General features: G+C 34.3%; 1 protein-coding gene across 8 annotated transcripts in view; it reads right to left on the bottom strand.

Annotated features, from left to right (window-relative positions):
- Positions 1–26252, bottom strand: part of KIF20B (kinesin family member 20B) — a 72771-nt gene that overhangs the window by 32891 nt on the left and 13628 nt on the right. For 5 of the 8 annotated variants that reach the window (XM_049645385.1, XM_049645388.1, XM_049645387.1 and 2 more), the window contains 13 exons: positions 25632–25743; positions 24719–24790; positions 24478–24624; positions 23635–23797; positions 22891–23181; positions 19396–19535; positions 18288–18426; positions 17176–17404; positions 16197–16249; positions 14715–14834; positions 10658–10811; positions 5918–7157; positions 5444–5582 (listed from right to left, as the gene is read on the bottom strand). In XM_049645385.1, the coding sequence (XP_049501342.1) occupies positions 5444–5582; positions 5918–7157; positions 10658–10811; positions 14715–14834; positions 16197–16249; positions 17176–17404; positions 18288–18426; positions 19396–19535; positions 22891–23181; positions 23635–23797; positions 24478–24624; positions 24719–24790; positions 25632–25743 (2999 nt within the window). The remainder of the gene's footprint in view (positions 1–5443; positions 5583–5917; positions 7158–10657; positions 10812–14714; positions 14835–16196; positions 16250–17175; positions 17405–18287; positions 18427–19395; positions 19536–22890; positions 23182–23634; positions 23798–24477; positions 24625–24718; positions 24791–25631; positions 25744–26252) is intronic. The other 3 variants (XM_049645390.1, XM_049645392.1, XM_049645391.1) reach the window with 2 other exon arrangements.

Genomic DNA, 26252 nt, shown 5'->3' with positions numbered 1-26252 from the left:
CAATTAAGTTTTTAATTAGAAAAAGGAGGGGCGCCTGGGTGGCGCAGTCGGTTAAGTGTCCGACTTCAGCCAGGTCACGATCTCGCAGTCTGTGAGTTCAAGCCCCGCGTCAGGCTCTGGGCTGATGGCTTGGAGCCTGGAGCCTGTTTCCGATTCTGTGTCTCCCTCTCTCTCTGCCCCTCCCCCGTTCATGCTCTGTCTCTCTCTGTCCCAAAAATAAATAAAAAAAAAAAAAAAAAAAAAAAAAAAAGAAAAAGGAGCTATTACTTAATTGGAAAAATGAGCTATTATTTAAGTAGTTGGTTCCATGTGAATAGAAGTTAATTATACCATCCTTGAGAATGCTTACTGATAATCACGGTGCTCAGAAATAGTACCTTAAACCAGGAAGTTACGTGTCTAGAAAACAAAGGATCCAAATCTTCTGAGTAACGAACAAATGCTTTTCCAAATTATACCACATTGCTTTTAGCTTACTGATCTAAGAATTTTCCTATTATCTAATTATAGTTTAGGTCATCTTTACTGTCTAACATTCCTCATCTAATCTACCGTTAAAATATTTGTCACGTAACTTCGAAACTTTCTGTATATACTTATATGAAACTCCATAGGTTTTTACATCTTACCTATGGTGGTATGATTTATATTTTCCTTCCACTGATTAAAAATGTTGTTATATTTCCCTTATTATAACGAATACATACTATAAGACATTAATAAATGCAACAATAGAGCTTTAAAAGACTTGCCTATGCCACTGCCTAAGTTAATCAAAATATGTAATATTTTTATATATTTCCTTGCAGTCTATATTTTAATGCAGATTGTTCACAAACTTTTAATCTTACCATATACACTTGACCCTTGAACAATGCAGAGGTTAGGGATACATATCTTCTATGCAATCAAAAACTGACATATTATTTTTTAATTTTTTTTATGTTTACTTATTTAATTTTTGAGAGAGAGAGAAAGAGAGAGAGAGCAAAGAGAGAACAAGCCAGGGAGAATCAGAGAGAGAGGGAGATTGAAATCCCAATCAGGCTTCACACTTTCAGCACAGAGCCTGACACAGGGCTCGAACTCATGAACTGTGAGATCATGCCCTGAGCCAAAACCAGGAGTCGAACACTTAACGACTGAGCCACGTAGGTGCCCCGACATATTACTTTTGACTCTCCAAAACCCTGACCACGTGCCTTACCAATATCATAAAGTCAATGAACACATGTGTATGTTATATGTATTATATACTGTTTTCTTACAATAAAGTAAAGCTAGAGAAAAAAAAGTGGACCTGCACAGCTCAAATTTATCTGTTCAGGTTTGACTATATATAAAATTGGGTTCACTTTCTATTATTTAATATTATAACACAAGCATTTTCCATATTATCATGAAAGCTTAGCTCTTAACTTTGTACTTAAATCAGAATCCTGCTATTTATACTGATGATTCTGAAAACTTTATAAATTATAAATTGTGCTGATGAAACAATGAGAAATACAATTTACACATCTCTACAAATCACTATAAATGAAGAAACAGAACTTAGGCCAAAGCTTCCAGGCATCACAGTGCTTAAGGAACTGGCAGAGAAAGAAAAGAACCTCTATCCATAAAAAGTGCAGAGGGGAACTGGGTCCATAGCAAGAGCTTCACTCCCCCTTCCTTTTCTTTACTAGACAGACCTAATGGTCATGAAAATTGTTGCTTATTTAATCAGAAAGTTCATATCCATTCTAACTTTTTTATTCACTTTTAATTTACATTAATGCTATCTTATTATGGGCATTTTTTTACATTAAATAATAAACTATTCCAGAACTTCAATTTCAAATGGTTTAGAATAAACCAATCTTCTGTTGAAAAAATATATATATACTGGATGAAAAAAATAAATTTAATCTTTTTAAATGCATCCAAGAATTAGCAAAAAAAAAGTTAAGAAATACAGAGATAAAAACTGAGTGAAAATAAGAATCATAGAAATAAGTGGAGCACTGACAGATGCTGGCTTTTAAGTACATTTGAAAAATGAAGTGGTCTGGTTTTCCAAAGAATGGTAAAAAATAAAACTATTAAAATAAAGAACTTCAGGCTCAGACAGTTAAGTGTGTGACTTTGGCTCAGGTTATGATCTCACCGTTTGTGGGTTTGAGCCCCACGTCGGGCTCTGTGCTGACAGCTTGGAGCCTGCAGCCTATTTTGGATTCTGTGTCTCCCTTTCTCTCTGCCCTTCCCCCACTTGTGCCCTGTCTCTCTCTCTCTCTCAAAAATAAACATTAAAAAAAAGATTTTAAATAAAGAACTTCAATCATCAAAAGACGACAAAACAGAAGATATTTGTGACATATTTAACTGACAAAGAATCAAGAATAAAGAAATACTACACACTAATTAAAAATTAAAAAAAAGCACAATTAAGAGAAAATATTAACAAATGATTTCACAGAGTAGTTAGTAACCAGAACAGATAAATAGCCAATAAACACATGAATAGATGCTGGACTTCATTAATAATCATAGGAATACAATTCCAAATGGCAATAATACCCCTTCACATCACCTGATGCAACAATTCCACCCCTTGGAATAGAAACTCTCTCTGGGGCGCCTGGGTGGCTCAGTCGGTTAAGCGTCTGACTTCAGCTGAGGTCACGATCTCGCGGTCCATGAGTTTGAGCCCCGCGTCCGGCTCTGGGCTGACAGCTCAGAGCCTGGAGCCTGCTTCCGATTCTGTGTCTCCCTCTCTCTCTGCCCCTCCCCCGTTCATGCTCTGTCTCTCTCCGTCTCAAAAATAAATAAAAAACGTTAAAAAATAAAAAAATAAAAAAAAAAAGAAACTCTCACACAAGTATATGCACAGGCATGTATAAAAGAGGAATGCTGCTTCTACAGTAAAAAACAGAAAAAAAAAAACAAACCTAAATGGCAATAGGCGAATGGATAAATAAATAGCAGAAGGTCACAGAAGGGTGTATTATACAGCAGTAAAAGTGATTATTACAACTATACATAAATGAATCTCAGAAATATGATGTGAAAAATAAAGTCTCAGAAAAATACAATATACTGTTTAGAGATAAAGAATAAATATGGTTTTAAATTATATTTTTAGAAGGTAAGAAAGATTAAACACAAAACGTTCAATGGAGGTAGGAAGCATAAGTAGGGATGGGGCCCACAAGCATTTGCTATATCAATTTCTTCAGACCAGACACATTTAAGTATTCTTTTTAACTAACTCAAAGTAATAACAAAAAAGAATTCTTTAAAACCGTTTCAGCTTTGGGGCACCTGGGTGGCTCAGTCAGTTGAGCACCTAACTTTGGCTCAGGTCATGATCTCACAATTCATGAGTTCGAGCCCCATGTCGGGCTCTGTCAGCGACAGCTCAAAGCCTGGAGCCTGCTTCAGATTCTCTGTCTCCCTCTCTCTCTGCCCCTCCCCTGCTTGCACTGTGTCTCGGTCTCTCTCAAAAATAAATACACATTAAAAAAAAATAATAAGAAAAATTAAAAATTGTTTCAGCTTTTAGGGGTGCCTGGCTGGCTCAGTTGAGAGAGCATGCAACTCTCGATCTTGGGGTTATGGGTTCAAGCCCTACATTGGGTGTAGAGATTACTTAAAAATAAAAAGCTTAAAATTAAAAAAAAAAACAAAGAAAACCACATTTATTAAAAAAAAAAAAAACACTTTCAGCTTTAGAAAAACTCTAAGTACAAGACAAAATCAAGAAGTCATGAAAGAAAAATAAATAAATTTAAATACATGAAAATCAAAATTTGCTCTAAGGCAAAAAAAGAGCCCTATTAAGAAAAACAGCAATGAGGGGAAGGGGTCTTCAATTCATATCTTTAAAAACGCTAATTTCCTAAATATGTAATAAGCTCCTATAAAGCAAAAATAATTGAAAAAAACAGAAAAATCAATAATCCAAATTAAAAGGCCAAAGATATGAATACACAGTTCATAGAAAAAAATATAAATGGCTTTTAAACAAAAAGATGCTCACTCATAATTAGAAAAATGCAAATTAAATTACTGTGAGATACATACTTTATCTGTCAAATTAGCAAATATCAAAAAGTATGATAAAATACTACTTTGTGGATTAGGGTGGAAAAAATATTCTCTTATTCTCATAATTACCTCTGGCTTACAAATTGGCATTGAGAGTATCAAAATTACAAATGCATCAAAATTACAAATGTACAAACCAGTGAATCATAAATTCTACTTCTGGGAATTTATGTATCACAGAATTTCTTGTAAATGTTCAAATGACTGCTGCATAAGCTCAATCAGCAGAAGACAAAATTATCTGAATTGTCTAATAATACAGGACCAATTAACTAATGGCAAATACAGTTTGTAGTCATAAAATAGTTCATTTGGAGATTCTTTTTTTCTTTTTTTAATGTTTATTTACTATTGAGAGAGAGAAACAGAGTGTGAGGGTGGCGGGACAGAAAGAGAGACAGACACAGAATCTGAAGCAGGCTCTAGGCTCTGAGCTGTCAGCACAGAGTCCAACGTGGGGCTCAAACCCTTGAACCATGAAATCATAACCTGAGTGGAAGTCGGACACTCAACTAACTGAGCCACCCAGGCGCCCCTGGAGATTCTTGACATTATCCTGATATGAGAAGACAGCCAAGATGCACTATTAAGTGAAAAAATTAAGATTCACAACAGTGTCTATAGGATATTTTCATTTTTTTTTTTTTTTTACAGAAAGAGAAGAAAGAAGGCTAGAGAGAGGAAGAAGTAAAGAGAAAGTAACTGGTATCGTTTGATGCCTTGGAGAGAAACTTGATGGCTAGGAAGGGGGGAATTTTTTTTCTCACTGTATATACTTTTGTGTATTTTGTACTTGCAATCAGTGATTACATTTCCTATTTTAATATTAAACTAATAAAAACTTGTTACAACTATACTGCATACACTTATGAATATTATCTGCAAACAAGTTTCATTTTTACTTCTGGGGGAACTTGAACTTGGCAGTGCTTAAAAGAAAAAAAGATTCTAATCCTATATGAGGCACATTTTTTTCTTTTTTTGAAATTTATTGTTTTTTATTTTAATTCCAGGATAATTAACATACAGTTATATTAGTTTCAGGTGTACAACGTAGTGATTCAGCAATTCTACACATTACCCTGCGCTTATGATGATTAGTGGACTCTTAATCCCCCTCACCTATTTCACCTATTCCCCCATCAACCTCCCCCACATATTTTTCTTAACGTTGAACATTCCTGTTTGTTGAAGCTGGCTAAATTTTCTTCTGTGAAATAAGTTTTCTCAGCATTTTAAGAAAAATTATAGAGTTGGTAAATGTTCTGTTTCATTCTAAAATCTGTGTCTAAAAAATGTGCTAAGGAAGGGAAACAATCTTTAAGTTGGCCATACAACTTTTCAAATAACCTACCTCTTTCTGTACTTGCTCAATCTGTTTTTTCGCATCAGCCAGTTTCTCTTTCAGCTCAGCATAGTCTTCCTCCTTCCTCTGAAGATCTGCTTTCAGATTCTGGGTAAGAGCAGAGCTTGCAGAGAGCTCCTCTTTCAACCTAAAGAACACAAATCATGTTCTATAGTGACCACCACTAGACACATAAGATCATATGTGTAACTGCTAACGATCTACAAAATTCTCTATTTTCACAAACCTGGAATGTCCAATGAGTCCTTCAGAGAGGATTTCATGTGATTTTATAAACAGATTTTTGCACATAACTTTGGGTTCCAAAGGTTTATTTGAACAAAGTTCAAGTTCTTTACTCATCATACATGCTATATTGTATTAGATTAAGTTATGCCCATCTATTATTTAAAAACTACATAGGAAAACCAATAAAATAAATGCTTTTCACATTTTTAAATATTTTAATAACATTTATCTTACTTTTCTGCTTTTTGCCGGTTGGTTTCATTTTCTTCTTCCTTTAACTGAAGTGAATGCTTTGCCTCTTGCAAATTATTTGTTAATTGTGCGATTTCTTCTTTCAACTTGATTTCCTTTTCACTTAAATCTTTGGTGTTTTTAATAGAATCCTGAAGATTTGCTTGAAATTCCTTCCGACTTCTCTCTAGCTTTGAGATGATAGATTCCTTTTCCAATATTTCTTGTTCTAACTTGGCTGAACGACTACATTCATCTTTCTGAGTTTCTAAGATTGCTTTAAGTTCCTTTATTTTCATCTCATAGCAAGTAACATCTTGTGTAAGTTCTGAAAGTGCTCTCTTCCCTTCAACTACATGCTGTACTTGAACATCAAGAGAAATGTTTTTTTCTTGCAATTCTTGTTTCAGCTGTTGTATAAGATTTTCTTTTTCTTTCAGTAGGTCACCTTGATTTTTATTCTCCCTCTCCTCTGTTTTTAGCCTATTGTTTTCATCCATACAGCCTCTTAATTCTGCCTGTAATTTTTCTATTTGTTGTTCCAATTCCTGGATCTGATGACTTTTTTTGGAAGAGGCTTTTACAATCTCCTTACACTCTTCCCAAATGGCCTCAATACTAGAGTGGAAAGAACTTTCCCTACCGAGTTCTTGAATATGATATTCGTTAACCTGCTTACTTACCAAATCATCATTATCTAAAAGGTGTAACTGTGTATTCTGTAAATTATCTTCTTGAAAGCCACTTGACAGATCCCGGAGATTGAGTAAATCTATGGTTGCGATCTGAGAAACTGAATCAAGCATTCGTAGTTCATCTATTTTTGCTTGCATTGCTTTTATTTGTGAAACATTAGTTGTGATATTTTTTCTAGCGGTTTCTATTTCCTTTGACAATTTCTCAATCTTTTCCGCCTGTTCTTGATTTATACCTCTCTGCACATGTAATTCAGAAATTGCATTATCATAATTTGACTGAATTTGTTGGACCTCAATATTTAAAGTCAAACTCTTCTTTTCAGAAGAAGAAAGTTCCTGCTGCAAACTAATGATCTTTTTGTTTAATTCTGCTTTTTCTTCCTTTTCATTTTTAAGTTCATTCTCAGCCATGAGTAGACATGTTTTCAGTTCTTCATTATTTTCTTGTAAAATTCTAATGCCTTCCTCATCTTCTGAAATGCTCTTCTGCACTTCTTCTCTTTTCTTTTCATCTTCAGTAATAGTTGGAGTTACGTGGATAGGTCCTTTAAAAATAAGAAAACTGTTATTAATCTGGCAAACCTTAATAAAACCAGAAAATTACCCTATAGGCCAATATTAAAACATACAAAAAATATGAAAGCAAACTTTTAATGAGAAACAGAAACAGGGCATTGAGTGAAAAAGAAAAAACAGGTTGCAAAGCATACACCCACATAAGCCCATTGATGTAAAAATTATAGTTCCTTAAATTAATGCAGAAAGAGTTAGCAAAGGAAGCATGCCGAAATAGATGGTAGCTACCTGAGTAGGATTACCAGTTATTTCTCTTCTTTTTATAACTTTCAATATTATCTAAATTTTCTACTACAAGTCTTTGTTATCATTATAACATGGGACAGAGGGAAGGAAATCACATAATGAGACACTTAAGGTGGACATCCCAAACCTTAAAGAACAATTTTAAAGTACAATTGTATTACAGATCTACTGAATTAACGACTTGAAAACTGAGTACCTTATTTTAATAGCTAAAATTAGGGGGGAAATCGTTGAAATTCTGAGAACTCTGATATTGCCTTACCCTTCTTCACTAGCTGTATAACTGTCAATAAACTCCCCAACCCTAAGACCACTTCCTCAAATGTAAAGCAGAAATAATAACATCACCTATCTCAGTTTCCACAGTATGGATACAAAAACAAGCCTTATCAGTAGATTTCTATTTTTCAAATACAATCCGTATTCATTTCCTTCACCTAATTGTCTAAATGCTCTTGGGTAACTGTGCAATCTCATTTTGGAATCCCAAGGTCTTTCTTTAATACAGACTAATTTTAAAAGCACACTGAATAAGGTTTTATTATCTGTAACTCATTGTGTCCTCTGCCTCATAGAGAGGGTGGGGAAAACATGGCATTACCCTTGCTGTATAGCCTCACTATCTTAAAAGCTGCTTAGTTTATTTTTGAAGCTTTTCTTATGTTTGTAGTTACATTTTCCCAATTTACTGCCTCAAGATTCTTAATTTATTCTAAGGATTCCAGCTACTCTGGAATCTTAAAGATTTACCCTATTTTTACAACAAACTAGCCCACTTCCTCTTACGGATTTTTTTTTTTTTAATAATCTTCAACCAATATATTATTCTTCCATCTGAGTGTCTCCTAACCTTTTACAAAGTTGGGGCAAGTCATCCCAAAGTGGAATGATCCAGTCTCCACTGGTTCAGTTTTCTGTTTTACTTCCCATTTCATGTAATTCTCTACTTGTCATGCTATATTTATACCTATGACTTCATCAGTGGAAATGACTAATGAAAAAAACTAAATGAGGATGATAAGAGTCCTGGACTTTTTTTTTCATAACTTAGAAATGTTTTTTTAAAAAAAGAATCCTCTTGCCCTTTAAAATGACAAGTTATAAAATTGTCTGAACCCTTCATGAGGAGAGATGGGATCTAAGCAAGTTTAAAATGAGAATAATCAGAAATTCAGAACTCACAAATAGATCCTATCTATCCTAAGTTGAGAAATTTGAGTCACGCATACCATATGGATATAGTCCCTAAACCCTCAAGTGAATACAGAAAGCTCAATAAAACTTTTGTGATCAAATAATGTTGTTCTTTTAATTTTACTATATTTCAAGACTGGGATAATTACATAACATAAGGTAAATCAAATGAATTTGTTTTGTACCTGATTTTTTTTTCAGATACTCATACTGTTCTTCCAGAAAATTTTAAATGTTTTCTATCAAAAGATTTATACAACATATTCAGAACAGCCTTGTCAGGTAGAAATTAAAGTATTAGTCAAGCAACAGAGATGGGAAAAACTCTTCAGTATCTATTGTTAACTTATAAAAACTACACATAAACAATAAGAATGCAGTTAACACTTTAATTCAGTATTTACACTATACTCAACTTATACGTATGCTGCTTACTGTATTGTGTTATAACAGGTACAGTTTTGATTGAACAATCGCAAGTAAGCAGACTGTATCATGTCTCTAGTTTGCCTCCTTTATTGCTACCTGAAGGCTTGTTTCTTAGACTGTTTACATGGTTACCAGCTTTCCCGAAGTACAGATACAGTGACCTCAGACAAGCAAATTCACTTTCACAGGAAAATTGCTTTGCATTCCTTTTTAAGAAGAGAAAACATGCATCTATGAAACACTATCAACCCCCTGATCCTATCCTAGTGGTTACAGGACTCACATATTTTATTCCAGAGATTTTAGTAGAAGTTAAAGGGGAAAGATGGTGGTTATAACTATGATTTTCATAGGGTACCTTACTTATATATTCCTTGTAGTCTCTAATAACATAAAAAAATTGAGAAATGGCCAAGTGGTTGTGAATTTAAGGAGAAAAAAATATTTTGTCGTATTACATAAACTTACTTAAATCTACCCATATCAAATTATTTATGCCTAACAACTACAGTTCTTAAATACTCTTCATGAAAAGGTTACCTTTAGGATTAGTCCCACTGTGTGTATTACTTGCTCCTGGCCACTTCCACTTCCTAGTGACCTACTGATCCTACGTTCTCAGCTACTCTATGGCACAGACCAAAGCAAAAAGAGGGAGAGGAACAGTGTGCTATGGAAAATCATAGCAAAGGCACCCCTCCTTCAATGCATAACAGAAGGCATATGTTTATTATGTCTTGATCTATTAGCTCACATGAGCACCACACATCCTATAAACCATATATCTAATGCTATATTATCCTCTAAGGCATTTACTTTTGTAAACATTCATTTCACTGAGGTTCTATAAGGTTTATCATGTTGGTATACTACCCACTGCCTTCATCTCTGAAAACCTCAGGAGGCAGGTAGTACTTATTTTATTTTGCTAATGACAAAAGTAAGACTTAACTTACCCCTTTTCTCAAGGTGAAGCAGCTAGGCAGGTTGCTAAAGCTAAACTTTATAAACCTTTCGTAGAAAGCCCTTACGCCCTGTATCATACTACAAAAGTTTTCTAAAAAAATAATGATTTTCTTAGAGAGAACATAAAAGTTGATATATTCTTCCACATAAACAGAGACATACGTTATACAGTAAGCATGCACCCACTTTTTAGTAATTCTACAGTAAATGCAATAACTCAAGCACATTTGTCTTTGGTACTGTTCAGCTGGAAGTCTTACTGTCAAATGTCCTTTTATAGAAGTAATAAAGAATGCAAAGGGAGAAAACAGTGTGGAGAGATTTGGGCATGAAAAGATACTGTAATTATTTATTAAAGAAAACTACCATTAAGCACAGAAGTAAAAAGAATCATAGGCATGCAAAAGAGTGATAAAAATACAGTATCTAAAATTATTTTATTAAAATAAAAGACAGCTGTAAATACACACACCCATCCTCCAGGCAGTTTATAATGTTAGCATTAAAATCAGTGACATTTACATTTCCTCAGGTTTTTTCCTTAGATAAGTAAATTTCCTATTTGCAACTCTGTCCATTACTGGTTTAGGAATTAACTTTCTGAAAGTCCTCCTGCTGACAAATAAAGTAGTACCTTTCTTTGCTGGCGGTTCTTCTGGTTGAAGTTCATTTTCATTTTGTCTTTTTCTTCCCAAATCGGTTTTGGTTTTGTCATCCTCAAGCACCTGAACTGTTTCATTATAAGCCAATGTATTGCTTGTTATTAAAGAAGAGGTACCAGCCTGGTCCTAAAATAAAATAATTAAGATTAGTTCACATACAGAAAGCTACAATACATGTAAAAGCTATATAAATGTTTCAGTGGTGTATCATAAAAATTTTATTTTCAAATCAGTAGAAACATTTTCTAATTTATTTCTTAAATCTCACCCTAAAATAACTGACGGCTCTGGCAAATGAGTAATATTAACTAACTTGTACACTCTCTAAGGAAAACAAAAATATTTATCTTAAAGTCAGTTAAGCATGTAGTTTCACCCTGATGCCGAAAATCACATTCATCATTAGTGGGTTTAGACCTGCATGGGGATAACTGGAGAACCCTAAAACACTTACCTTTAAGTCACATTCCAAATGTGCTTTGAAAAGAAAAATACCAAAATACTACCACAAAACTGTTTCTTACAGATGGCTAAACTTAAAATCTTGAGGTCCCCCTCTAGAAACTCTGCAAGTTTTGTTTTGTAATCAAAGCCTCTCAGAGATAAGCAGCACCTATCTTTAACAACTCCCAGAAAAATAGTTTAGGCCTTAGCTTCTAAGCCTATGTATATTTAAAGATATACAGTCCACATACAGCTTTAAAACTGAACCCCCAGTTTATCTAAACAATAAAAATCACTTAGATTTTTATTTTTTAACACAAATACTATGCCTCCCTAAAAGGTTAGCAGAAAACAAAGATAGAATATACTGTTCTCCAGAAAGAGGAAGGATGAAACTCAGTAGTTAGGTCTATAAAGTAATCAAAAGTATGGTAAAGGCAGGGACTTTTTTTTTTTTTTTTTTAATGCAAAGATTACTTAAATCCCTACATGCTGGTAGCAATCCATGTTGGGGGAAAAAAAAGTGTATGAAAAAAACAAAATGCCATTTTATACCATAAAATAAAACATTTTATTCAGAAGATATAAATGAGATGCCTTTTTTAAATTACAAAGTAATGAGGTTTTTTTTTAAGAAGTTTTTTTTAGCTATCCCTAAACAGAGGAGGATGTCATGACGAAAAACCTCCACGCGTTTTCACAATTAGTCCCCTGGTGTCACTGAGAAATAACAAAATCCTGGAATAGACAGATCACACGGCTGACAGAGCCTGAGAGTTTTCATTCAAACACTCCATAACGGATCAAGTTGGCTCCTTCCTCACTCTTAGACCTATCAAAATGATATGATCATTTTTTTCCTCCTTCAAAGGATACAACTTCACCAAAAAAAAAAAAAAAAAAAAAAATCTATCCTCCACAACTCATTTACTGAAAAGAGTCTTTTCTGCCCCTAGAGTATGCTTTTGGATGGAAGGATGATCAAGAACCGACATTCAAGACAAACTTTTTTATCTTTCAGAAGAGTCTGCTTTCAAGACAAGCTTTGGAAGTGACCCTAGATTAACAGTTTAACAGCACATCCAGGCTAAGTCCCAAATTACTCTGCATTTGTTTACATATTTATGTGAACAATACTGCACACGGTTTTAACTTGGTTGATAACATAATCTAGAACCCATCTAAAAAGTTTATTTACAGGCAAGGACTATTAAATTAGGAATATGGCTTATTTTATAGTGCTTTCTCACTATTACTTAAACATTACTGACACACTGTGGTATACAAACAAACATACTACAGAAATAAATATGATTCTACCTTAAATTTCTAATAATTCTCTTCGAAGTGGTAGTCGCCAGTGTGATCTGTCTCTGGCTTTTTTTTTCTTTTTTGTATTTTCCTTCACCAAACCAAATAAGACTTAAAATCCAAATGAAGTGATTAGAGCAAAAGCATGTGGTGACTAACCAAACAAAGGTGCTGAGAGAGTCTGGAGGCCCAGCAATTCAGTTACTGTAAAAAGTCAAGCCCCAAGTCCCAAAAGGTCTTACCTCCCCTTATTTCACAAGTCAATTTTCTCTTCTTAATCTCTATCACCACTATCCAATTACCCTTAATCAAAATTCTCATCAACCATCACCTGACTCTTCCAAGATGCTTCTCTGGTCTCTCTGTCTCCAGTCTAACTCCATCCCAATCCCATCCTACAAGTTTCCAAATACATCACTCAAAATAAAAAATCAACTTTGCTACTCCTCTCCTTAAAATTAACAACTCCTCACTGCCCATAAAATAAAATCCAAACTCTTTAGTGCAGTATTTAAGGACTTCCATCATTTTACCCCAACCCACCACTCCCAGATTCATTTCTCACCTCTCCTTGCTTTTAAACTTTCTTCTTGAATAAATGCTTGTGCTTTCCTACAGTGACTGAAAGACTTCTCACTTCAGTGACTTTGTACAGTGATTCCTAAACCTGAAAGGCCAGCCTATTTTCTTGTCTATCACAGCTACAAACTGTCCCCTCCCCCTACTTTCAACTGGCTGAATTTTAGTCACCCTTTATGGCTCAACTAAATCATTTTAACCTCCAGAAAGTATTCCCTAAACCTCTACCTAGTCTCAGCTTCTTGCATACAGTGACTACACTGCACATTTCATTGTAATTATGTTTATATGGTTTCTCTCTTACTGAGGAGTCATTAAGGGGACTAGTTTTTATTAACCTATATAAGTCTCAAAATCTAACAAGGTACCTGGCATCCAGTAGACACTCACAAGTGTTTCTTCACTAAAATAAGCCATTTTATGCTTCTTATCCTTTCTGTCCTCCTTATTACAAGGGTGTCTTTCCCAGTTCAGGTACAAAAAAAGTCAGATAGCCTGAATAATGCATCTAATAAATAACAAAAGACAGGCCTGCTACCAGAGATTAGACAGAAGGTAAGCTACTCTTCTTATATACCCATGCAGTATCAAAAGCCCAGCTAATGTTGAGATGATTCAGAGAATATTGGTGGGTAATGGACCTTGACTGTAAACATACAAAGGACAGTCAACAGTCACTTTTTACAAGACACCAACCCTGACTCATCTGGTCAGAGAAAAAGACCTACAAAAGCACCTCCAAACAAAGCAGAGAGGTTTGGCTATTAGTTTACTCAGCCTATTATGTTATGTCTATATGTTCTGACTTTTTTAATTCAAAAAATAATCTAAAGGAGTTTACAATAAAAAACATAAAACCAAAAATCATTTTTTTAAACAAAGGATTAAAAGGCATGCTGATTATCCTAAACTAACTAAATATGAAATTACCTAAATTTGTATGTATCAAACGCTTAAAGGCTTTGTATGGCACAGAATACATGATGTAATTTTTTAAAGAAAATATCCTTGCTATTATTAAGCATACGAACATTAGCAAAAATGCATATAATTAAAAAAAAAGCCTCTAACAAAAAAACCCTAATTTCAATGATTTTCATTATTTTAAAATGTTCATTTATTCATTTTGAAGAGTATGAATGCATGTGTGGGTTCAGGGGAGAGACAGAATCCCAAGGAGGCTCCACACTGTCAGCATAGAGGTAGGCATGGGGCTCCAACTCATGAACCATGAGATTGTGACCTGAATGGAAATCAAGAGTGAGTTGCTTAACCGACTGAGCCACCCAGGCAGCCTCCACCATTGAATTTCATTTAAAGTTCTATATAGAGATACAGAAATATAGATACAGTGATGGAAATCTTTATGATCTGAAGATATCTAAGCACATGAAGTTCCTTTTGCCCCAGAGCTCCCCTTCCAAGGGGGCTATGTGTTCTTCTCTCTCATACATATAAAGTACTGCCAGCATAGTCTGTGGGATATTATGTTCAAAGAGGTCAAATGTTCTCCTGCAAGTTACTCAAAAATTCAGATTTGCACAAGAGTAAACTGAATTTCAACACCCAAATAAACAATTCAACATTCTTAGTAAATTATTTTTAGCTATATGAGCTATTTTAAATTATTTTATTTTGAACCAAAACATAGACTTTTTAATGTAATTTGTAAGGCAGACAAAGTTAAATTCTTACACTGCGTATAAACGTGTTATCCGTATGAAATTTTAGGTTTTGAAATTTATTGATTGTATCCTCTTTTTGAGCAATCATATCTCCCAACTCTTGAATTTTTTGATTCTGCATAAGTATTGTCTTTAAAAAGAAGAAAAACAGCAATGTTTAGTAAATATATTTTAGGATAGATAAAATGCAAATAGGATATAATTTTAGAATTCCTTCAAATTTAAAACGAAGTAAAAATACCAGTAGCAACACACCATGCATAGTATGACCTTATTTTTGTTTAAAAATAATATAAATTTAAATTAAAAAAAAAAAAAGAAAAGCAATTTAATGAATTGAGTAAGAGGAATCTGGAATCAGACCATCTGAGTCTGAACCCTAGCTTCTCCACCTTCTAGTTGTATGATCCTGGGCAAGCTATTTTATGTCTCTGTACAAATAAAAAATAACAGTATCTACATCACAAAGTTGTTCTGAGATGTAAAGCACTTAAAAGAGTACACAGTAATGTTCTATACAAATAAATACATATAAAGTAAAAGTCTAAAAAAAGATACCAACCAACTTCGTTTTCCCATTTTTATTTAGGACAAAGATTATGGGGGATTTATTTTCTATTTTACATATAACTGAATTTTTACAACTAGGATCTACTATTTTTATAACTAGAAAAAATAAAGGAAAAGATGAGGAATCATCCAAACACTAGCTGTGGTGTCTTCTGCTAAGTACATTATTTTGGTTATTTCTTCAAATACTGGATATTAGATACCAAAGATCTTATTTATGTCTAATCATATCTTAAAATATTTAGCTCTTTAGAAGGATAAATACAAATTGATATAAGACCCATGCCAGAGAAGGTCAGGAAAAATAGCAAGTTTAGAGCTCTAAGTTCACTACACGTGCATGTATGCTTGCAATTTCATATTTAGACCTATCAATGTCAAATCCATCTACAACCACTTGGAATGATTATCTGATCTAAAGATACAAGATGCCGAAGATCTTCAGAATTCAATGCTGCACACTGATCAGGCCATATCTCATATTTTACAACAGTAATTTTAGGTGAAATAAACACCATTTAAATGCATCCAACTAACACTATGCACCCACCGAAAGAATAACACATATCTTTATGTGCTGATGTACAATTACATCAGCATGATCTCCAAGACACCTTTTGATGGAAGAAAACAAGACACAAAACTAATTAATCCCATTTGTGTAAACTTTTCAAAAGATGTATGTATGTGTTTTCTATATATAAATAAATATCTTCTGGAAAGACTGAAGAAACTTTCTAGTTGCTATCACTAAGAAAAGGCCTGAGAGTGAAAGCACTTATAATTTTCAATTTTTTTAATCACATTCATTTATTATTTTTTAACTATCTTTAAAATAAATGTACCTTGTCATAATTCACGCTCCTTCAATTGCTTAATTATTAAGTTCCTTATCAAGACAAAATAAAACTTGAAGTATTACCTTATTAGATTTCTCAAGCTCTTGAACCAATGAATTTATGTTAATTTCTGATTCTGAAAAAATAAGAATATTGAAAACAAATATATAAGCATCTAAAAAATATATTACTGTATAATCATTGACACATAAGCTTCTATAGTTGACCTAACACTAGTGTTACAGTCAGGAAAAATGATTTTCACAGCCACTAGAAGCACCCAGGACTCAGTTACTAATTCTACCACCAGAGGGCAAGGTTTCTGTAAAAGCCACTTTCAAAATCCAATCCAAGGAAAAAATGAATGACCTATGTTAAATAGTGAAAAATTTCTGGTGTAATTTCAGAGATGAAAGGAAAATAGAAGCTTTTCTATTTTCATAATGTAATGTATGAAATACATTCATAATGTAAAGGCACCACTTACATGATATTTTCTACCCATCTTGTTTCACACAGAAAAGGGCAGAACATGTCCTCCAACACTTTTAAAAACCAGATATGACAAGACATTGAGAGTGTGTGTGTGTGTGTGTGTGTGTGCGCGCGTGTGTCTGAGCTGGAATGGAGCACCAATGAAACAAACTTAAAATCACTCCATAGGAGTTACTCTATCCCAAACGTACAAGCCCAGAGCAGAATCTACCACACTATGACAGAACATAAAAAATACAGAACAAAATTCACAGCTTTACAATTTCCTAAGATTTCTTAATTTGCTGATAAACTAATGCTTCATTTGGTGTTTGTTGTTCTTGTTGGTTTTGAGGGGTCCACTTTCTACTTTCTATTAATATTAGCCTAAAAGTAAATAAAGGCAAAAAAAATTTTTAATAGTAAATTAGTACAAAGCCATTAAAATGTTAAAATATTAAATGTTGCCTAGATCAAAGAATTTTCTAGTCAGTACAGTAAATATGTAAATAAGCATCTGTTTTACTCACCGACTATGTTTTTTATGCATTTGTAACATCTAAATATGGATAAAATACATCTACTTACCATTTTCTTTCTTTTTTAACTCTTCCTGGATTTTGATTAATTCTTCTTTGGTTTTAGCTAATTCAGCTTTAACTTGATTAAACTTTATTTCTAAACAAGCAATAGCTTCCTGGGGGTCAGCAAGAGATGCAATATATAAGTGAGCAATTTCAGCCTGTTTCTTAATATCAGTGACATCATCTTGAAGGGAATCAATAATATCTTCAATTCCTACATAATTATGTGCTTCCTAAAAACAGCAAAAACCACATGCCTAATGTTAACAGTGGCTTTCACTCTTGCAATGTGGCACTATCTAATTTCGACAGTTTTAAGAACACATAGCAAAAAAATTCACAATTTAGACTTTTTTTCAATAAATTGTATCAAAGTATCTCTAATTATTAAAAAGCTGTGTTCCATTACTCATGACTATTTTATGGAACATGAGACACAGTTTCCCATAAAAAAAATGTCGTAAGTTGTGAGAAATCCTTCTAGAACAATTATGACTGTTAGTTCAGGTATACTTTGTTATATAATGTCTCATAAGGGCTCTGGTGGGACAGCTAAGGAAACAAACCTCCATCATCACAACTCAGACCAAGAGCCAAACCATGTCTAGGATACATAAACATGATTTGACAGCAAGAGCCAGGACATCACCATCCCAGGCCCCTAAACTGAGTTATTAAAAAAAAAACAAAACAAAATCAAACAACCCCCAAAAGACATCAATTTCAGTGGAAGCAGAAGAAGGGTATGTTTCCTCAAGGGCAGGGAATGGTCAATCAGCCAACAAGAGCAATCCTGTTTACATATAAATGATTTTGCTTTAATCAGAGCAAAATTGTTTAAAATGGACACAAATGAGGCTAAAAGGAATCTACCTACAATCAATACATCTAAAAAGCAACACAAAAGGAGATATAAACATGACACATAATTTCTCTCTAGTCTAATAGCTATATTTAACTAATTGTGCTTACATTACTAACAAAGCATGCTTAATTATAATAAAGCTACATAGAAAGTATTTTAATTCTAAAGTATATTAGTGTTTCTCATCACTGATGTGGTACTCTACACACAGATCAAACACCTCACTGGACTTCATATTTCAGTTAACATACTTTGTTTTCAACTTTCATGACACAATCTTCATTCTCTGGTTCTTCTTGAGTGTCACATTTACCAACCAAATCCTTGAAGATAGCCAAACGACATTCAGCATTTTCCTCAAGTATCTCTCGTTCCTGAAGGAGAGTTTCCCTTCATAACACAAATTAATCCCATTAGGAAACATAAAAGCACAACTTTGTGTTTTTGTTTTGAATTTGTAAGATTAAGGATACATGCACCCCTATGTTTACTGCAGCATTATTTATAATAGCCAAACTATGGAAGTAGCCCAAGTGTCCACTGATAGATAAATGGATAAAGATGTGGTGTACACACACACACACACACACACACACACACACATATAAACAATGGAATATTATTCAGCCATAAAAAGAATGAAATATTGCCATATACAACAACACAAATGGAGCTAAAGGGTATAATGCTAAGCTAAATAAGTCAGAGAAACACAAATACCGTATGATCTTACTCACATGTGGAATTTAAGAAATAAACAAACGAGCAAAGGAAAAAGAAAAAAGAGAGACAAACCAAGAAACAAATTCTTAACTATACAGAACTGATGGTTACCAGAGGGGAGGTGGAAGGGGGCATGGGTCAAATAGATGATGGGGATTAATAAGTACATTTATCAGGGCACCTGGGTGGCTCAGTCGGTTAAGCATCCGACTTCAGCTCAGGTCATGATCTCGCAGTCTGTGAGTTCAAGCCCTGCATCGGGTTCTGTGCTGACAGCTCAGAGCCTGGAGCCTGCTTTAGATTCTGTGTCTCCCTCTCTCTCTCTGCCCCTCCCTCGCTCTCTCTCTCTCTCTCAAAAATAAACAATAAAAAAAAGTTAAAAAAAATAAGTACACTTATCATGATAAAAAAGTAAATAAGAACTAAATTTCTAAGATTAAATTTATTATAAATTAAAAGCAGAATTTAAATCATTCACGTACAATTCAGAACCACTGTCAAGATTAGCAACAGCTACGCTCAAGGCTGAAAGAAGAGGTCAGAATTCAGAAGCCACTTAATATAAAAAAAGTAAATAAAAAACTCTGTACAAATAAAATTCTCAATTTTTACTAGGACATGAAAGAAGTAACTTACTTAAAATCAGCTTCCCGCTGAGCTAAATACTGAGTAAACTCCTGTGTAACTTCATCACGAATTTTAAATTCCAATGTTAACTTTTCCTTTCTTTCAGTTATCAGTTTTTTTTTCAAGTCTTCTATTAAATCCAACAGTTTCTAAAACATAAACATTAAAATCCTAAGAACAAATATATCCCAAGGGAAATATTACTGTCCGAGTATTCAAAAATAACTCTTTAGTTGACTATAATTATGCATCCTTTTAATAATGATAATATTCTCACTGAAAATTACATATGTGCAGAGACTCAGTAATCTGAAAAGCCTCTCTACATTTTAAAAATACACTTACAGTAACTCAGATGTCTCACTGTATGGCTACACTAAGAAAAAAAAGGACAAAAAAATCTGAAGATCCATTATCCACCAGGAACTACTCTGGGGAGTTCATATTCGATGGCTTTCAACCCACATAACCTTCTGCGAGCGTGGTAGCAGCAGCCACACTTTGTAGGTGGGGAAAGTAAGGACCAGGTTTGTGGAAAGTGGTAAAGGCTGGATTTTAACTTAGTCAAGATCTAAAGCCTAAGTGTTACACAGAGTAGTTACTGAGAATCCCAAACACATTCCAAAATGGAAAAAAGAGATGTTACATAAACTTATTTGGTGAGCAACAACTCCAAAACCCTGGAAAAAGCATAAATATGTAATATGGACAATGAATAAATAAGGCAATTAACACTTGACATGGCCAGTATAGATCTGTAATAAAATATTATAGCGTAACAGCCTGATAGTCTTTTAAGATTTCTACTTAAACTTTCTCAACAACAAATTACCCAATAAACTCTCTCAAAACTACAGATCTTTCAATGTCTCAATTTGATATTGAAAACATTTCCATAAATATCCTAACTTTGAAATCCTGGTTCTAAGAACCTACACCGAAGAAATATTTCTATACCAGGACCCAGTGTTCTGGCTGTGAAAATGGTTATCAGTGTTGTTGTTTTATGATAGTGATTGTACTTAAAGGAAAAGTGAAACCCAACTCAACAGTCAAACAAAAGAGATTGGTTCAATTATGGTACAATCATACAGCAACCAACTGTAATGAACAATGACATATTAATGCATACTTTGTACCATTTTTTTTTTTAAGTGAAAAAAGTCAGGATACAAAAGAATAATGGATAGGGACGTCTGGGTGGCTCAGTCAGTTAAGTGTCCGATTTTGGCTCAGGTCACAATCTCACTGTTCATGAGTTCAAGCCTGACATCGGGTTCTCTGCTGTCAGCACAGAGCCCACTTTAGATTCCCTGTCCCCCTCTCTCTGCCCCTCTCCTGCTCACACTTTCCCTCTCTCTCTCTCTCTCAAAATAATAAACAATTAAAAAACAAAAGGGTAATGTATAGTAAAAATCCATTAACATGAGTGGTATATAGAGAGATCTTTATATTTAGTTTCCTTTTCTTTTTCCAGATTCCATCATGATTAAATAATACTTTTACAATTTCAAATGACTACATTTTCCCACTGTTAATTTTTTTTTTAATGTTCATTTATTTATTTTGAGAGAGAGAGATCTCATGAACCAGTAGATCATGACCTGAGCCAAAATCAAGAGTCAGACGTGGGGCACCTGGGTGGCTCAGTGGGTTCAGTGTCCGACTTCGGCCTAGGTCATGATCTCACCATTCCGGAGTTCAAGCCCCGCATTGGGCTCTGTACTGACAGCTCAGAGCCTGAAGCCTGTATCAGATTCTGTGTCTCCCTCTCTCTGCCCCACCCCTACTCCCTGTCTGTCTCTGTCTCTCTCAAAAATAAATAAACATTAAAAAATAAAGGAGCATCCTCGGTTAAGTGTCTGACTTCAGCTCAGGTCATAATCTCACGCCTTGTGAGTCTGAGCCCCGTGTGGGACACTATGGTGACAGCTCAAAGCCTGGAGCCTGCTTCTCTCTGCATCTCCTCCACTCGTCTCTCTCTCTCTCTCTCAGAAATAAACATTTAAAAAATATTATTAAAAAATACCACTGTTCAATTTTATGCATTTGCCATACATGTAAGACAACCAACCATCCTGTTTTTGAAGAAATAGAATAACTGGTACTAGATAGACACTTTGGGTGCTTTTACCTGACTGCAAAGTAAGTTTGGTGGATTATGCTAAAATCACTGAGTGAAAGGATACTAAGGAAGAAGATACTCACATGGTCTCAAACTATCATCCCACAGATGATACTTCTAAAATATAAAGAGATCTGAAACACAATACCTTAACCAAATGAGCAAAACTTAGCATCACCAAGAATGGGGGATTCAGACATCATGTGTCTCCTGATAGGATGCAATGGAAAATTTACAACTTGACCTAAATAATAGGATGTGTATAGCGTAAAACCTGAATCATGAGGAAACAATCAAAGAAACTGAGATTGAAGGTGCTGTACAAGACAACTAGCCTCAACTTCTAAAGAATATCACTGTTAGATTACAAATAACTAAAAGAAACATACCAATCAAAAACAATGGTTAACTTTAGTTGAAGCTCAAAAACATAATGGCTGGGCACCTGGGTGGTTCAGTCAGTTAAGTGTCAACACTTAATTTTAGCTCAGGTGATGATCTCACGGTTCATGAGGTCGAGCCCCACATCATGCTCTGCACTGACAGCCCAGAGCCTGCTTGGGATTCTCTCTCTCCCTCTCTCTCTGCCCCTCCACTGCCCATGCACACAAGTATGGGTGCCTACGTGCACTCTCGCTCTCTCAAAATAAAATAATTAAAAAAAAATGACTATACAGGACATACTGGGACCACTGAATAAATCTCAATATGGACAATAGATTATATTATTATATCAATGTTAAATTGCCTAGGTATGAAAATGGTGTTGTGATCATAAGGAATATGTCTACATTGTTAGGAAACACATGCTGAAGTAGTTAGTTGTAAGGTGCCATTATGTCTACATCTTGTTTTCAAATGGTACTGGCAAAAAAAATGTGCATTCACATACACACAGAGAATTAAACATGGTAAAGTGTTAACAACTAGCAAATTCAGGTGAAGTATAAATGGGTTTTAATTGTACTAGTCCTACTGTAGGTTAAATTTTTTCAAGACATAAAGTTGAGGGGCGCCTGGGTGGCTCAGTCGGTTAAGCGTCCAACTTCGGCTCAGGTCATGATTTCATGGTTCAGGAGTTCAAGCCCCGCATCGGGCTCTGTGCTGACAGCTCAGAGCCTGGAGCGTGCTTCAGATTCTGAGTCTCCCTCTCCCTCTGTCCCTCCCCTGCCCCCGCTCTGTCTCTCAAAAATAAATAAATGTTTAAAAAATGGAAATATTAAATATATACACATATATATACACATAAAGCTGAGATACATAACAAACTTAGCATGTTGCTGAAAAAAACTGGAAGAGAGGGAGTTGTAGGTATTGTTAACCCTAACTTTCATAATAATAATAAGCCAAGCTTAGAAATACGAGTTCTTAATACATACCCTCTTCTCCTCATGGCTACTGAAAGCCTTATCTTCCTCCAAAGTCTTATCTAGATCTTCATCAGTACGTTCACTTTCCACACTTTGGTTTTCTTCACCTTTTTCTGGATCCTCAATTAAATCTTCATCTTCCACCAGGTCTTCTAGACTACTTTCCCATGAAATCGTGGACCTTTTTACATTTAGTATTTTATTAACTGAATTATTAATGTCTAGGGATACATCTTGAGAAGATTTGACAGGTCCAAATGGTTTCTCTTGAGAAGAATTTAAAGCGTCTGGAACACAAACCTGTAAAAATATCCAATGTGACTTTTAAAACAGAAAAGGAAAAACTGTCAACTAAAAAAGAAATCCATAAATTTGAGTCAAATAATAATTCTAGTGTTTAAAAAAGACCTATCTATGCAAACAAACATACAAGGACTCCTAGCAGAAGGGCTTCCTGATTAGCCATGAAGTGAACCAGATGGATGGCAGAGCAGATGGACAATTCACAATACTCGTAATTTATAATGAGTGTGTATTATGAACTCTTATTACTAAGGTTATCCTAATACTAGCAAGGGAAACTTTCAATCTTTTTAATGCCCTTTTACTTGATCAAATATTCACATTTCGAATTTTCAATTATTTCCCAGGTTTTCAGTTATAAGCACAAAATGGGTTAGTTACACCAAGAAAAAATGGTTCATATTCTGGTAAGAAACTTCATAAATCCTGCAGAAATTTGAATATATTTACTTTTTGTGCAATGGCTGAGAATTTCAACACATTGAGGGTTTCATCATAGGCAAAATAACACTGGCTGATGTTGACAATCACGCATATTTTCCCTTTACCATTAAAAAAACTTTGAAAATAGTGAGTCAGTTTACTTTCCCGGAAAGGCACATGCTGTTGAAACCTATGGAAAAAATTTTCAAAAAACCGTAAGTTAAAACAAATCTCATAAAGTCAGAATGCTGATAAAATTTACAAAGAAATAATTAATCTAGCTATCACGGACTTAAACTCTAGGTTAGTGATTAGTTCTGCCCATAAAAGTCATTTTCTGTTTATTTATGTTCTTTAAATACTACTACTAATACGAAAACTAACAATAACTCAGTATGCAAAATGTTAAGAAAATCACATTGAACTGGGTTGTATTTTCTAGGGTAAAACAATTATACAAGATATGCCATGAAACACATTAACTAAAAATGAAGGCTAATTACAATTTACTAAGCCTAAAGTGTAATTAATGCAGAAATCTATCACATCTAGAACACAAGGCATTAGTAAGAATAAAGTGGTTTTAGATGCTAAACCAGGATCATAAGAAGATTATCTAAAGTGCCTGTCGACATATATTTGCTATAGAAAATACTGTTTACTTGATGAGTCACTGGCATCAACTAACAATATTTTTTACTTCAATTTTTTAAATCCAAGAACTCTAAGTATTTCAATTGTAATCCATATATAGTCATCACATAGGAAGCAGGTTAAAAACAAAAAAGAACTTTCTAAAACTGGAGTTGAAAGTTTAAATATTGGGATTCTCTCACTTAATATGCTAATAGCACTTTCAGCAACACTTACTTTGACTTTTCACTGTTTTTCAAAACATTGATACACTTTCCCAGAGTCAATAAAGAAGTATTGATGTTCCCAGTCTCTCTTAACCTTTCCCCTTCATTCTGTGTCTTCACGCTTCTTTCTGAACCAGCAAGATCACATAAACACAATCTGAATTAACCAAAAAAAAAAAAAAAAAACTATGAAAAGTTCTTCAAAATGAAACAACTCAAAATAATTGAGAGTTAAAGAATGCTCAACTTACTCACTGACTCGCATTACACGAGGCATTTCAGAATCTTCAATCTGTAATATTCTAATAGTGAATATGCTGTGACTAAAAGAAATACACAAAAATAAAATGTTATCTTTCATTTTTAATTTCTGCATTCCATCTGGTGAAACCAGCATCCAAATCGACATCTATTTACACCCTAATACCAGCCATACCTCCAGCACTGCATTTTCCAACTAGTTGCCAGGTATTCCAATCCAATGTTCCATTGTCACCTAAATACCTAACTGCCTAAAATCATTTATCTTATCTTTCGTTTAGCCCCAAATTCCCTGAACCCTCTCCTTCTCTTAACATTCCGCTTCTATTAGTGGAATCATTTACAATAAATTTTCAATTTACTTGCAAAGATCATATTATTAGTTAAAATGGTATACAGATTGCTAATCTTCTACCTAAAGCAAAGCATACATTTGGCCCAAATACAGGCTTACCTGGATCATATACTATCTTCATGCCATACTAAGTATGGGAGACAGGGCTCTTTCCCCCTTAAGAGACAACCTGTTTTAAATATCTCACTGTTTAAACTTATTTCCTTTTGTCTCTCAAGTCCCAATTCCTTCCCTCAAAAACATCATTCCTTAACCTTGAGATGTATATTGTAGGCAACTCTTAAAAGAGAGCTTAGATATTCACATAAAGAGTAAAAATACCTAAGCGACTTTATGTAAATTAGCAAATTTTATGTTAGAACAAGAAATAGTCCAGATAATCTTCTGTGCCTTAGTGCTCCTCAGTTAACAGAATACTTTTTATGCCTATGAATTCATCTAACATATCAGAGAGACTACTGCCCAGTTCAATCTTAAATTAGTTGTATTTACAATAGCACAGAATACCCTGGGTACTTCAAGCTCACACCACAGTGTTTCTTCTTTACCTTCTACTAGAAGCATTGTTCAGCTTTGTGAAGGCAACACTCTGGTGCTTTATTCCTAGTTTCAAAAGTCTATATGCTTCTTTGGAATCAGATACTTGAATCCATTGTAGATCTTTAAAAAATAAAGAGGACACATCAATTTATAAAAACATAGCATTTGTTGTACAATGTAATCTCTTTAGAGATTTGTAACCTCTTTTCCCAAAGACATACAATGAAGTTTTTTTTTAAGTTTTTTAAAAGTTTATTTATTTTGAGAGAGAGACAGAGAGTATGAGTGGAGGAGGGGCAGAGAGAGGAAGAGAGAGAATCCCAAGCAGGCTGCACATCATTAGCACAGGGCCCGACACGGGGCTCGATCTCATGAAGCGTGAGACCATGACCTGAGGTGAAATCAAGAGTCGGATGCTTAACTGACTGAGCCACCCAGGTGCCCCTATGATGAAATCTTTTAATAACACCCCTTATGTGGAATCCACTCAGCTATTCCATATTCCACTAGAAAAGTGAAATATAAGAGGAGGCATTACAATTACTTTCTAATATTTAAGTTACACAAACACAGACAAAAGTTTTTCAAAAGTAGGTCAAAGGGAAAATTAAAAATAGAGGAGATTCCTT

Source organism: Panthera uncia, chromosome D2 (genome assembly GCF_023721935.1).
Source record: "Panthera uncia isolate 11264 chromosome D2, Puncia_PCG_1.0, whole genome shotgun sequence".
In the NCBI taxonomy this organism is placed as follows: Eukaryota; Metazoa; Chordata; class Mammalia; order Carnivora; family Felidae; genus Panthera; species Panthera uncia.
The sequence above is the reverse complement of the archived record's forward strand: the minus strand, read 5'-3'. Positions and strand labels throughout refer to the sequence as shown.